The sequence below is a fragment of the Dipteris shenzhenensis genome, chromosome 30, assembly GCF_047967505.1.
Source record: "Dipteris shenzhenensis isolate YYH24624 ecotype China chromosome 30, Dip_SZ_1.0, whole genome shotgun sequence".
Lineage (NCBI taxonomy): Eukaryota > Viridiplantae > Streptophyta > Polypodiopsida > Gleicheniales > Dipteridaceae > Dipteris > Dipteris shenzhenensis.
Window position 1 is genome coordinate 12,099,985 of NC_141625.1, and position 14,765 is coordinate 12,114,749.

Sequence of the window (14,765 nt, forward strand, 5' to 3'; positions counted from 1 at the left end):
GGATGCACGAATCATGATCATGTCACATGACAAGAAGTTCAATCTTCAAGCTGAAATGATGCTAACAGATGCTCCAGGTTTTTTAGGTGCTCCACTGTAGCACCAGCATGCGGCGAAAAAACAATCACATGACAAGAAGTTCAATCTTCAAGCTGAAATGATGCTAACAGGTGCTCTGGGTTTTTTAGGTGCTCCACTGTAGCACCAGCATGTGGCGAAAAAACGAACAGAAACTCTTTCCAAAACACAACCAACAGTTTACTATCAATGAACTAACATAATATGACAGCAACTGGAACCTCGAAAAGAACTCACTATATTCATCCATGGAATTGGGAAAGTGTGGCTCCAGTTAGAGCACAAACTCCATCAGGTGCTAAGCAAAATACAGCCATGTATCAAAACTGAGGGAGATGAAGGCTGCTACAGCTCTGTGTATGCTCTTGTGTGCCTCGATGAAGAGGGTTTCAGATGGATGCAAAGACTGAGGTAGTTGCCTCCTTTATATTAGGCATTCTATCCCTAACCCTGGCCAACCAGGCTCAGCCAATGACCAGATCTGGACCAAGTCCATTGCACCTAACCAGTCTGACCTAGTCAAGCTGTTTGACGGGCCTGTAGCAGTAGACCGGATGGTCAACTGGACTGGCCAAGAACTGAGGTCTGTTGACTGTTGAATGTGAGCTAAAGTACACACCTGACTGTATTATCCGTTTCCTTGACAAAATGTATGGACAGCTGTAAATGGGAAATTCATGCACTTGATGAAGCCTTGCTCTTAACAACTTCTACAATTGTGTGTCCATGTCATCCTCTGGCCGTACTGGCAGTAACAATGGTGGTAAACCGTAAGATCAATATCTTAAAAACAAACCTTGAACTTCTGTAACAAAGCTCTTGATGTGGATTGTTGGCTGAGAATTCTGAGGCCAAATTGACAAAGATTAGGTAAACGTCCCCACTCAACATAACTCCCCATTCACCTAGCTGGCTGATATTTATAATCAACAAGAAACACTGCTGGAATGGTGATATCCAGACCCTTCTTCTTGTAGTTAGGTGAAACCACAAATACAATACTTTGGCCATTGAAAATTCAAGGCGACTAACTCTATGGGCAAGAGAGTAAGTTGGGGACTCTACCCTACACTGGCAGGGATAATATCAGCTAAGCTCTTGGAATCTGTAAAGTTCACAACCTTCTGCTCACCTATCTGAATAAAACTAGAACATGGCCCACTTATCCTTAATCTCCTCGATGACAATGTAAGTCATTTTGGTCGGGGAGGAGGATGCAATGGGACTAACCACAACCACCGTCTCCTCACAACAATTTTTGTCATGAGAACAATCCTGCTTGTTGTGGCCCTATAACACCTGACTCCACAACAGTCAAAGTTCAAATTTCGACTTAGATATCTATGTGGCCCTATAATACCTGAGTCCACAACGGTCAAAGTTCAGATTTAAACTTAGATATCTATGTGAAATGACACCTAGAAAACAAAATAAAACTAGAGAAGCAAAGATCACCTGCATTGTTCGTAGAAGAGCCCGAAGATCAGAGTTCTCTGCCATAAGCTCATGCTTTTTGGATTCATAGGCATCGACCTAGTTTCAAAGGGAAAAAATTAGAGGGTTAATCCCTACAAAATAAACTCAAAAGAATGAAATGAAAATCTTCACTTTTGTTAGCAAAGAAAACATCCTTGCTTACAATCATCTTGTAGAAGTCCCCATCAGCTTTCTTTCCATTCCAAGTACCGCGTTGCCGTCCTTCTTTCTATACAACCAACATAAGAATTAAGGAGATCAATTTACACCAAGACATAGGAAATTGGCATCACATCTAGAAAGCACAAGTTACATAAAAATAACCTTGTAGATACACATGCATGCATGCATGCATACATACACACATATACATATGCGCATTATTTGTGCGCGCACTCACAAGAGTCTCTCTCTCTCTCTCTCTCTCTCTCTCTTTTTGTAACATTCCATTGGGTCCCATGGGTCGATTTCAGGCCCCCAGAGGACGATAATAATAGTTTCTTTCTTTCTTTCTTTCTCTCTCTCACACACACATACACAAACACGAGAGCTCCTCAAAGAGCCACCAGGTTACCTGGATATATGGAACCTGGGTAGGTACTAGGAGCATTAGCTTTGAGCACCTGATACTCTTCTATTTTGCTACTCTACTATTTTTTTCATTAGCTTAGCACTTTAGCTTTCAGGAAGGGCCTTAGTGAGCCCTTTGCTTCAGCCTTAGTGGCATGTACGAGTTACCTTTTGGTTTTGCACTTTGTCTCATAGGCTCGTGAGGCCTCTTGCAGACGTTAATACATCTTTCTTTCTTTCTTTCTCGCAAAGAGCACTTGCGCAAGATAAAAGAAAGGGTCAAGGCACACAGCCAGACTCTACCAAGTGCATGATCATGGAAGTTTTCCAGTCAAACCATACAGACCAGCAGACAACCGATAGTCGGCAAGCCCGAGATCCACAGCCAATTACACGACAAACTTTACAGCATGCTAACGCACGATCATACTTGGGAAGACCTCCCCTTCATGTTCACTTTAGATCGGGGAAATGACCAACGGTCGTTATAGTTGCTCTTGTTAGACGTAAGAGCTTTGTTAGGAGACCAAAACGGACTACACACACAAACAACTGCCCACGCTCCATCATAGGTTTCCTGTCATCTCAGCCGCATTTACCACTGATCCCCACTCGGCCACAATTCCTTATTCCTTTCATGTTACATTTGACACAATTTGATTATGTTGTATTCATTGTGGGTGATGATGCCCAATTAGAGGCTCCACCTTAGTAGCTCATTGTATCACGTTAACTTCAGTCTCATATACCCTTTGGTCTTTCAAAGACTTTTAATAAACTCTCTCCACGATACTGGGCTGGATTTTGCTTTGTACTTTGATGACACATATGATGATAGTGATGATGCAGTGGATCATAAGCTTGGTATCAGGTTATAGACCCATCTCTCTCTCTCTCTCTCTCTCTCTCTCTCTCTCTCTCTCTCCCCATGGATTAGCAATGAGAGCCATCGCCACAATGCTACCAATCAAGAGGCGCACATACCACATGCGGCACAGAGAGTGACAAGAGCACACACGATTATGGTCCGGTTTATCTTAGCCCTCCTCAGAGGAAACCGCCAAAGACAAGGTGTCACCCTTGACGTAGCCCATCGGATACAGAGATCGAGGAGACCATGCCCTCCGCCACCCCAAGAGACAACTCAACAAACACGATGCACTACTCGGAATGTGCAATTGTGTGTCGATAGCATTTAAAAGGCCAAAGTTCTTGCGAAGCATCGAACCCTCTATCTAATTTATTATAAGAAATGTCAATATGACTTAAAAATTTAGGACGATCAATTGTATTGCAATGAGTTGATGATACGAAGCATGTAAGAACAAAAGAGAACTCAGCAAGCATGTGCAGTAGAATAACATTCCTACATATAAAATATGAGACACATTTAAAAAGTAGAAAGAAAAAAAGTATATTGATTGACAATATGAGACAAAGACATGCAAGCATGTCACATCCCAGGGAAATCAAAGGTTGTAGATTTGAGAACCCCCAAACACTACTCAAAGTCCTTATGAAACCTCCTTTTAGATGGGCAAACGAAAAACCCCAAAAAACAGTGACTCTTCTCATGGGAAGAGGGAAAGAGAGTTCAAATAGTCAATATCTAAATGGGAGATACCTCCTCAAATTCCTCCCGAACTATTGAAAACTAGCAAATTTAAGTAGAGTCCTTAAGTTGTCAAAAATGACAACAAGAATTATGTGCTATAAGTGCCAAAGTGTGATATAGCAGCCACATGGGCATATCAACATGCAGGGCCATCCACATGCCCATGAGAGAGCTCAAACAGATTCCATATACCCAACGCACCTAAGGTGGATGACTGCACCATAGACTTTATCCTCATACCCCAAGAAACAACCATCACAAGTACCACTCACTAGATCATGAAATTGTTGAACATCCAAAGAAACCAAGCCTATTGTTCAAACATTGACTAGACATGCAAGATGTTGTCAGCACTTCATTTGTCATCCTGCTCCACTATCCTTGTACAATATTTGTAGGCTCTTCAACATACCTACTTATAGACTATGAGAAGCTTTGGTATTTGCAGCACAAATACTCCCCTTTATCTTTATGTTACTTCCTATTATAATCAATCACATTCTATACTATTGGAAAGTCATAATTTTTAACTTTTGATTGCAATAGACCTACATGCAAAATGATGTCGTTTGTCCTCTAAATAAAATACCTGCAACAAGTTCATGATTTCCATCCCTGATTTTGACTCCTTTTTCTTCTCCATTAAGACTTGATTAAGCTTCTCCTGTTCCAAGAATAACCAAAACAACAAAAAACTTAGCTCATCAAGAATAATCTAAACAATCATATCAATTGTGGATAACAATATCTTTTCCAAAAACGTTATGAAAATGACATTCTACCAGACCTAGAAATCCTTCATTGATTGTGGCAAATATTAATTTAAAAATCGCTTACATTCACTAGTGCTGAGAAAGTTACAAAAGTAGCTATCAAAACTCAACATTTGTTAAATTGTTCTAAGATATTGCTTTATCAGAGGTGTAGCAAACAAACAAATGGCCTTCTTTAAGTGGGCTCACTTGTTTCCCACATGGAAGAGGTTCCAGAATGGTTGTCTATCCCATGGGATCCCCCTACCTTAGCTTCTCACAACACTAACTTCTCCATACCACTACCACCCCCGAGCCAACAATACCTACTTGTTCTTTAGCTTTCCACCGAACACATCACAAGCTAACTTCTTCCTACGTCGCTTGCATCTTTACTTTGCTTGCTGATGTTAATTGCACCCCTGCAAGAAGATAGAACTGCTTTGATCACACACTCCCTTTGCAATGTCACTCTTGAATCTTGCCCCTACACCACCAACTCCACCCACCCACCACCCATTGGATCCATCCCTTGCAATAGCTAGTAGCCTAGTAAGAGGATGAGTGTAAGGCATTGCGCCGTAACTCAGATTTGAGACCAAGCATCCCCTTCCAACTGAGACAGAGACCCAACAAGACTATCATTGTCTAGTCCATCGCAGTACAGTGATTTCATCCGTCAGAATGAGGAAGAATTACTAAACATTCTGTTTAGTAGTAACTTTAAGGAGTCTTGACAGAAGTTCCTCAAGCGAAAGTCCCCATCCGCCTTTGTCAGGTCTGGAGTGTGTCATCGACAATGAGAGAGCAACTAATGTTTTGGGCTGCCAACAAGAGCCTTTTGAAGTAAGTGTGTAAGAGGGTAGGTCAACCTTTTATGTCTGGCCTCATGGGCATAAGATCATGAAGGGTTACACAATGAAGGGGCAGATTTTTACCCTTGTAAGCCCCTCTACTCATGATCTTCTCTGCGTAACCTTGCTAAAACTTTAATTTCCAATGGACCTATGTAGTCAGCTATCTTAGGTCCTCAAGCGCTTAATAGCCATCTCACATTGATCGAGTGCGAGTAGTCTAAGATTAAGCACATAATTTGTTGATCCCGGTTAAAACAAGGACCGTGCATACAAAATTTCATGTCGTCTTGACTATAGGACATACCATTTTTTACTTGGGTCATCAAAGTATTAAGGCTGATCCACAAGAGTTCCTTGGCTACACAACTCAAATTAAATAGTGCATTCAAACTACACAACTCAAATTAAATAGTGCATTCAAACGAGGAAACTAGGCATGGCAGCAATCTAAACTTGACCATATATTCTTTCTAAAACTCACAAGTTTTCAATGACTTCTTTTAGATTAAACGTGGGGAGTAAGTGCTGGCACATTGATCTTTCGGTTACTCAAATGGTAATTATCAAGCGGAGTGCATTGTCACCAACATGTTAAGAGCCAAAGAATTTGTCTTTAGGACCATTCGAGAGCTTCAATCATTGGCATAACATCATGGATCTATTGCACCGCTTCTCTCGAAATTCCTTTCACCTTACCTAAGAACCAATGCCTTTATAAGCCACGTCTCCAATGGCATTGGCCTGGCACACTCACGCATCGGTAAGTGACTCAAAGAGTGAGGATCTAGTGCCCCATACTCATCATTCTAAATTACATTGACAAACACAATTTGTGGGTGGTTACATCACATTTATCTCAATAATGCTCTCATATTGTGACGCTTGACACATTTGATAGGATTGTCGCTTGACACATTTATCTCAATAATGCTCTCATATTGTGTCGCTTGACACATCTAATAGGATTGTCGCTCCTACATGCTTCGCGGTTACATCACATTTATCTTATAACGCCGTCATGTTTATATGAGTGGACCTTAATTTGCAAGGGATCTACGACTAAAACCACCGCTGTCCACTAGCACGCATGGTCCCCAACTCCAACCACAACGAAAACTTTACTAGCTGCCCATCTTTATTGCATCAATGCTGTTTTTCATAGGTATCACACTCAATATCTCTATAATTTCTCCCATTTACCTTTTCCTTATGGTCTATACGCTATATCTTTGTGCAATCACATTTTTCAATACTTAATAGAAAGACTTTTTCTTTTGCGGAGGGAAGGTCGGGGTGTGTTGTGGGAAGAGGGGTTGAAATAATTGGATTGCTGTAAGAGTAATGAGCAAACGTGGGGCAGAGTAAGGTTCACTCATTGCTTACACTCTACTGCAATGGAAGTTCTAAAATCGAAGGATTCAGCAAGAAGAAATTCGCGAAACTTTATTTTCTTTTCCAGAGAAAAGAAAACTTCTATTAATGCTTGAAAAAACCCCATGCTTCTAGCCTCCGTAAAGGGACGAAGATGGTAAATACAATGAAAAGGTTGTTTAGAAAACACAGCCTGTTCCCAGGGTATCGGCTCACTGCCTAGGTTGCCTCAGGAACAGGGGCTAACAACCTCGGAGGTGGTCTATTCTACCAGCGGATAGGCCAAGCCATTCTGCTTAACTTTAAAGTTTCACATCCAGCCCTTGTTTAAATTTTCAAGCAACTCATCGTGTGGATCCCTTATTAATATCAAGTAAAAGCTAACATGACACAAACACATATCAACAAGCCTTTAGTTGAACCATTGATTCTCGCACGAACACTTCAATTCAGCAAGAAGAATTCTGCAAAACTTTAAAGCTTCACATCCAGCCCTTGTTTAAATTTTCAAGCAACTCATCTTGTGGATCCCTTATTACTATCAAGTAGAAGCTAACATGACACAAACACATATCAACAAGCCTTTAGTTGAACCATTGATTCTCGCAAGACCACAACATCAACAAAAAACGTCACTTAGAACTTTACTTAGAACTGAAAAGATATAGGAGTTGTGACTATGATTATCTATAAATTAAATCCAACAAGCACTTGCCTGCAATTTGATGTATTCTTTCTCCTTCTTTTTCATTTCATGAAGTTGCTGTGTACGAACTTGCTGTTACAAAATCATTTCAATGTATTATATCTGACCAGCCCCAAAAAAGAAAGATAAAGCCCTGGAAATCTCTTTCATAAATAATGTAATAATTAATCTGATATCTGGATGTACTTGATTTCCGATGACCATGCGCTGAAACTCATCACGCTCTTGCTGAAGCTTCTCGATTTGAGCTCTGAATGCAGCTGATGCTTTCTGCTCCTGTTTTACAAAATATATGCTTTTTAAGCAACTATGATGAAATAGATATATGCAGAAAATGGTTTCTCTTGAAAGTGGACATCAAAATCTTCCTTTCATCCTCCCCTGATTAGTTAAAAGTTTGAATGAAGAACCAAGGCTCCATGGTTTCACTCCTGTATGAACCATGAGTCTAATGAATGCAAAAAACAGTCTGCATAAAATCACAAAACATACTGCCCGTGTGAGTGCAGCTAATTCGCGTTCTTTGGAAGAAAGCTGACCCTCCAAGCGTTCCACTTTGGCTTCCAACCGAGCCATATCAGAAAGAAGCCTGTGTTAGCACCAAGGGTCAGGCTATCAGACTTCCATTGTCGTTATGTGTTTCTCTCTAAATACCATGGATAAAGAACACAAATTTCCACGTGCTGCCATTGTCATGATGTGTTTCTCTCTAAATACCATAGATAAGAACGACAAATTTCCATGTGCTGCCACAGATATCACAAGAATGCAGCACAATAGAAGGATTTGTGAAAAAGCACAGGATCATTCACTCCTCAGTTGTCCCTAGACAATCAGCATATAACCCTGAGGAGACCTTAGCATACCAGACAGGGAATAAAAATGAATACAAAGGGCAGTATAATTATCATAATTACAACAGCATAAGCCTCAAATATTTAAAGTGTGCCTGTAATTTTCATGTGATGCTCTGAGATTCCCAAGGAGGATACTGTTAAAACTAATTTCTGAGATGGAATGTCCTAAATCAAGTCCAATAAGACATCTTAAATTTTGGCATTCTCGAGTCCAAGATGGAAACTTTGGAGTGTCTCTCTCTCTCTCTCTCTCTCTCTCTCTCTCTCTCTCTCTCTCTGTCTCTCTCTCTGTCTCTGTCTCTGTCTCTGCGCACCCCACCTTGGATCACATCTTCACATTATGCACCATCATAGCGGATGCCAGAAAAAAATATCAGAGGATGTATAAGTGCCTTGTTGACTCCTAGAATGCCTTTGACTGAGTGCCACATGCTCAACACTTACGATTCCACATTCCCTACAATTCTAAAGGTCATAACACAGCATCACCTGTATCCCAAGGTAGGCAAACATGCCCTTGGAGCATACATCACAGCAGTCGTCTATGCCTCACCTCTGCAAAGTGAAGCTCAGGCTGCCCCTTATTACCTCTGCTACCCTTCCTCATCAACTCAACTGAGCTTGCCCAGGCTGCTTGGGGGCAAGGGGGGAGGAGTCCCCTCCCTAAGTAGGGCTAAGGGCCTAGGCCAACTCAGGATTGATATATAGAAAAGGGGTTGAAGGGAAAACACATCGACATGGAATGCTCGAAGCTGAAGACTTTTGCATTGACTCCAACAGGAAAATATTCCAACTCAACCATTGCTTCAATCCCTACACCAGTCCCATTCAAGAAAGTGTACCAAAGACAACATGACAGAACACAAGCATTTCAGGTCTACAAGAGCAGATTTCTCAGCTACTGCAAGAGATTAAAGACCCTAAGCTGCTACTTGCAGCAATGGAGATGAAATTTCAAGACATGGAAAGCACTAATAACTAAGAAGTCATAAAAAGACATTTTAAAAATGCAATACATCTCCACATATGCCACAGCTTGTTTCTACTTTTAATGAAATGATCACTACCCAAATGAAGGCAATGGAAGCAGAGCATAGTAAGATCCACCGGGATGTACCTCAGGTTAAGGATCTTTTCGGGATACCTCTTACCCATAAGGGGGTCCTACTTTTGGTTTTTTCCCCCCCCTTGGGATCCCCCCAGTTTTATTCCGCAGGGCATGGGGGCGCGGCGGGAGGTCGGGTATTATTGTTAACTAATTATACTAATTAGTTAAAAAGCATTTCACATATTGCATAGGCAAGCATCCCAATCCCTCTAGACCTGTGCATGCTGCCCGTGCAATAATGTGTTTATGCTCTTAACCTCTCCAGCATTCAATCCTCTCCATGACCTCTCCACGTCTATAGAGCAGCGGAAAGGGCATTGAGAGGTGATGGAGGCAACGGAAAAAGGACAAATTGGTGGTATAAAGGCACGGTAGAGTCATCATTCAGGGACAGCAACCCCCACCCCATCCTAAATAGTACACAGCCTGTGGGACCACTAGTGCTATGTCCTTTGCTTTCTGAAATGGCAACGGGACTTTATGGTCCTCACCCAGCAACTTTTCTGAGACTTTCAAGTTTCCAGGGGAAAGATCTCATAGTATACACCAACACACACCAAAGCCCATAGAAGGGGCTGCCCATATTACATGGGTACACATGGCTGTCCATACACTGATCAGAGATCCCGCAGCAATGGAAGAGTGTGGATCAGGGGGTGGCAATTCTCTTCCACTCACACCTCCAGACACACATAACAGTCATAAGAACAGCTAAGCATGCCCGCTACATGTGGATTCGATTGTCGAGGAAGGCCCCATCCTCACATATGTACATCGCAACATGCTGCTTTCCACCAGACATCCGATTGTGCCAGAATTGGAGGGGACAGGTTTCACCTTTCTTGGCACTTTATGAAGACATCCAAGGATACGTATAGTTGGGGGAAGGTCCTACTCATAGGGGACTTAAATGCCAAGACCAGGGACATGTAGGCAGCGACTCCAGATTTCCAAGACGGAAAACGGGGGGTTCAGTCGCAGATTGGAGGATGTACGCACTGGGTCCATTGTCAGACAATATGGGGGATATTTACTGGACACGTGCACCATTCATGAGCTGCTCATCTACAATGGGTTACAGAGATGGCCAGGATCAGAGAGAGACATCCTGCCACACGGATGGTCACAGTGTGTGGACTACATCATGGGATCCTCCGCCTTCACCTCAGATTTCTGACCTCACAGTTCAAACTTACTTGTGCCCGAAAGGGGGCTATTGAGGTCAACTGCCACACACAGACACATCACCTCTTTCCATCAAACCTAATGGTTCAGCAGCCCAAACAAGCAATTGAACGTCCCATCTCAGATCATAGAGATTTCATCTAATCCCACATCACATTCTACGAGTTCGATGAGAGACACTACATAAACATGAGAGACCACATCATAGCAGTCTGGCTCTCCCATTGATCGTAATGGTCACCTTAGGACATGTATGGAAATTTTCATTCGCTATCGCTGATATTACTAATTTCTCCCTTTTAAAATTGAAACTACATTAAACTTCCGGACAAGCTCAAAGGTGGAATTCAGAAACATTTTAGAGATTATCAATGTGAAGCAAGAACAGATTGTTTAAAAAATCATTTGCAAAGACCAATCCACAATCTCTGTTACCTTTGTCTCTGTTCATTTGCTGATTCCCGAAACTCGATATCCTTCTGACGCTGCTGTAATAAAGCATAAATGCAATTGCAGGTGCGCACGACCAATGCCTGTGATAAGATAATAACAACAGGGGACGCTTTTGTGACGCTGTACAGTAATCCTGCTACTCATGAATCAAAATATCAAATCCAAGTTTGGGATAGTAACCCATCCGGGGAATCAAGAGGTGCCTTTTCGTCAATCCAAATTTAACATATAACACAGTTCAAATCCAAGTTTGGGATAGTAACCCATCCGGGGAATCAAGAGGTGCCTTTTCGTCAATCGAAATTTAACATATAACACAGTTCAAGTTACAAGGAGTTTACAGGATTGCTGGAAAAGAAATCGAGTGCTGCAGGGAAACCAAATGTCACTAGAGATTGATTGAGGTATTTGATGCAGTGATCCAAATTGTTTGTGTCTGCGAAGACAATTTCCCTGCACAAAAATCAATGACAGCCATCTTCTGCATTATCATCAGGAGCATATATATGGAGGTGCTCATTCACAGCGTGTACTACATGACTGAGCAAGTTTCAGGTCACTAGCACAAATGTGCACGTTTAACTTTTAATCGTCAATTTGGACCATTCAGAGTGAGCGACTAGATCTTCCTTTTAGACAGAGGGACCTGTTAATCTCATTTCGTTCTTAATCGTTCAATTTTGGAATTAAATGAGATGACGATGTAGAAGGGCTGAATATGTTTACCCCGATATGAAACCCGTATCCATTGCAGGCTGCAAAATGCAATAGCAAGTATTAGCACGAGCCTTGCGAAACGAACCAAGCATGTGGAAGGATCTAATCGCTGCCGTGATAAAAAGGAGCACAATTGTTTCCGCTTCCCAAAGCAAATATAAACGATCCGACGTTTTACACAGTCGCATATTCTCGAAACAATCGACCAAGCCGAGAGCACTCGTTGGATAGTGGCGCCCGCTCCTGTAGATTGACTAATGTGAATTCGGCACACAGGATATTACGATGTACAGTTTGAAACTTTCTGTCGCGAAGGCTAGAGGAGCATAAGTTCGACACACTGCGAAGTGACCTTGACGACTAACTCGCTTTGACAGCGAATTACCGGGTCACAGCGCAAAGCGAAGCGATTTTTGGCGGTGTTGTGACCCAACATTATGGTGGTTAAGGAACGGTACGAAAATCTGAGCAGATGTGAGCTCAAACGGGCAATGTGGCTTCTAGCAAGCAGATGTAAGGGGAAGAAGTGCTCGGAGATGGAATCTCTCTCGCTATTGCCCCCTCACTTCCCCCCGCCTGCTCTCTCTCTCTCTCTCTCTCTCTCTCTCTCTCTCCGACCTTCACTTCTGGTGGACAGGAATGCCGGCAGGAAAAGACGGAAAACGGGAGAAGGAAGCGAGGAGAAGAGAAGTAACCTGGAGGTCTGCGTCGCGTGGGAGGTCAGTGAAGCCCATGGGGGGGGGGGGGAGGCGGAGAAGATCAGGAGGCAATGCGGTGAAATGGGAGGGAGGAGGGTAGATCTAAGGCCATGGAGAGAAGGAAGGATGGGAGATGTGGAAGGAGATGGGGATGGATGGATGGAGGGAGGGAGGGTGGGTGGGAGGGATGGTGGTGCTTCTGCTGCTACTTCTTCTTCTTCTTCTTCTTCTTCTTCTTCTGGCTTCTGCTTCTTATTAGTTTGGTTTGTTATTAAGTTTGTTTGTTTGTTAAGTTTTTGAGAATAGAGTGAAATGAAAAGACAGGCCTTGTCCTACTATACTGCCGGCTTCATACCCATCCCCTCTCACTCCTCCATGGCTATTATTTCAAATTTCAAACGTTTCTCTCTCCTCCCTCTCTCTCTCTCTCTATCTCTCTCCTCTCCTTTCAAACTTTTTGTGCCAAGCACCCTTTTTGATCACCAGCTTTGCTTTTGAACCACGAGAGTGACTCTACGTCGTTGCATGTTTTGAGTTCAATCCCTAGTATCCACACCTGATCCCCCCCATCAACGCCCTGTGCCTTGTCACCCCACGTTACAGCATTCTTCTTCTTCTTCTTCTTCTTCTTCTTCTTCTCACTAATGGGTGTTTAAGCCTCACATAGAAAAAACCCGCACTCGAAACTGAAACAAAACTTTGATGCCCTTCAAGCAACACGTAGCTCATGTGGCACATGAATCGAAAACAGAAGCCCAAACCATGCCTGAAGATTGCAATCGGACTGCACGAGCAAGTAAGGGTAAGCAATGATCCGACAACCAGTGAAAAGCCACCACAATGAGCCCTTGCACTCCATCGATTATGTGCCTATAAATTCGATAAGATCTAGAATAAGCCATGTGTCCCTATTTCCAGTTACAGCATTCCTAACTAATTGCAATCTCTAACACACATGTGCTCTCTCTCTCTCTCTCTCTCTCTCTCTCTCTCTCTCTCTCTCTCTCTCTCTCTAGTTTGACCTCAATCCTAGTAATAAACTTAAATCAGTTCTATACCCATACTTTTGCACGGGCATTAGATGTGCGAGGGAATTTACGTTGGTGATTTTGAAATTAGAGGCATGCCGGTCTCAACTTGCAAGGAAGAGTGGTGCCATTGCTTGCCACATGGCACCCTTCTCTGTTAGAAATATAGAGATAGAGATAGAGATAGAGAAGAGAAGAGATGATTGGACCCAGTGCCTAAATTTGACATTATTTCATTGTCATTGGGTGTTTCTTTGTCCATTACCAACATTGGGAACTTTTAGATGTCAAATGAAAAAGTAGAAATGGAGAATCTTTTTCATTTTTCATATAAAGTAAGTATGTACGATTTATTTTTTATTAATGAATATTTGTGATGAGACACAACTTTTCATTTGAAAAGAACACTCCTTAGGCTAAAAATTCCATCTCTCTCATCTGCCTCGACACATCTGCCTCGACATTAAAAGATTGTCTCAATGGAATGAGACATCTTGCACCAACCATTTTTCGCCACCCAACACATAGACTAGTTGGTTAACGTGATGGCCTCTCGATGTGGGTGTCTGGGTTCGATCACATAAATCAAATCAAGTCTCCAGTCAATTTTAAAGCGCTCTCTCTCTCCTCTCTCTCTCTCTCTCTGTCTCTCTCTCTCTCTCACACACACACACACACACACACATATTTTAAACACTTCCTTTGAATTTGGATCTCCATGTTGCACATCTCTATGCACCCTCACATAAATATTTATCCCTACACTCCGTACATCTTAGCAATGGATACAAAATTGACATCAGTTGACGTCTTTACTAAGGTTGCTAGCCAAGGTCCTTTGCTACATTAGTTGCCATGCATAGTCCTTATCGGGTTGAAATGAGTGGGTCCTTGTTATGAGGCCAGCCAATAAGAGTTGAAGACATGCATATTTTTTAATATAATACTCCAATATATATTTACATACTCCATCTCAATATAAGCAAAGCAACCTGGCCTAAATCTACAAACAAGAATCCTTAGTAGTGGCAGAGCCCGCTATGCTACCAACGTATCATGATTGAATTTCCCATGTGCAAAACACTCAAGGCATGGACCTCTCTCAATAGTTATACAACCTCCAAATCCTCAGAGCAAGTGTTCTATACCCCTAAAACATGAAATGGAATGATGATTGTCAATGCCATTATAAAGAAACAAATTCCATCCTCTTCGAAATAGATATTTGCATCAAATTATACGAATTTTATGCCTTTATTTAAGAGCATATGACATTTGCACGTTGGACTTGTTG

The 14,765-nt window shown here is 42.1% G+C and overlaps 1 protein-coding gene across 3 annotated transcripts in view; it reads right to left on the reverse strand.

Moving 5' to 3' along the window:
• The window catches only part of LOC147881731 (uncharacterized), a 31,083-nt gene extending 18,475 nt beyond the window's left edge, over positions 1 to 12,608 (reverse strand). For all 3 annotated transcript variants that reach the window (XR_015543947.1, XM_087401652.1, XM_087401651.1), the window contains exons 1-10: positions 12,441 to 12,608; positions 11,755 to 11,783; positions 11,370 to 11,481; positions 11,011 to 11,108; positions 7,918 to 8,014; positions 7,612 to 7,701; positions 7,435 to 7,497; positions 4,329 to 4,403; positions 1,718 to 1,783; positions 1,534 to 1,611 (exon numbers count right to left, since the gene is read on the reverse strand). Coding sequence is in view for 2 of the 3 variants with exons in the window: in XM_087401652.1 (XP_087257778.1) it covers positions 1,534 to 1,611; positions 1,718 to 1,783; positions 4,329 to 4,403; positions 7,435 to 7,497; positions 7,612 to 7,701; positions 7,918 to 8,014; positions 11,011 to 11,108; positions 11,370 to 11,481; positions 11,755 to 11,783; positions 12,441 to 12,479 (747 nt within the window). In the remaining variant the exon portion in view is untranslated. The remainder of the gene's footprint in view (positions 1 to 1,533; positions 1,612 to 1,717; positions 1,784 to 4,328; positions 4,404 to 7,434; positions 7,498 to 7,611; positions 7,702 to 7,917; positions 8,015 to 11,010; positions 11,109 to 11,369; positions 11,482 to 11,754; positions 11,784 to 12,440) is intronic.
• Between the last annotated feature and the right edge of the window lie 2,157 nt (positions 12,609 to 14,765).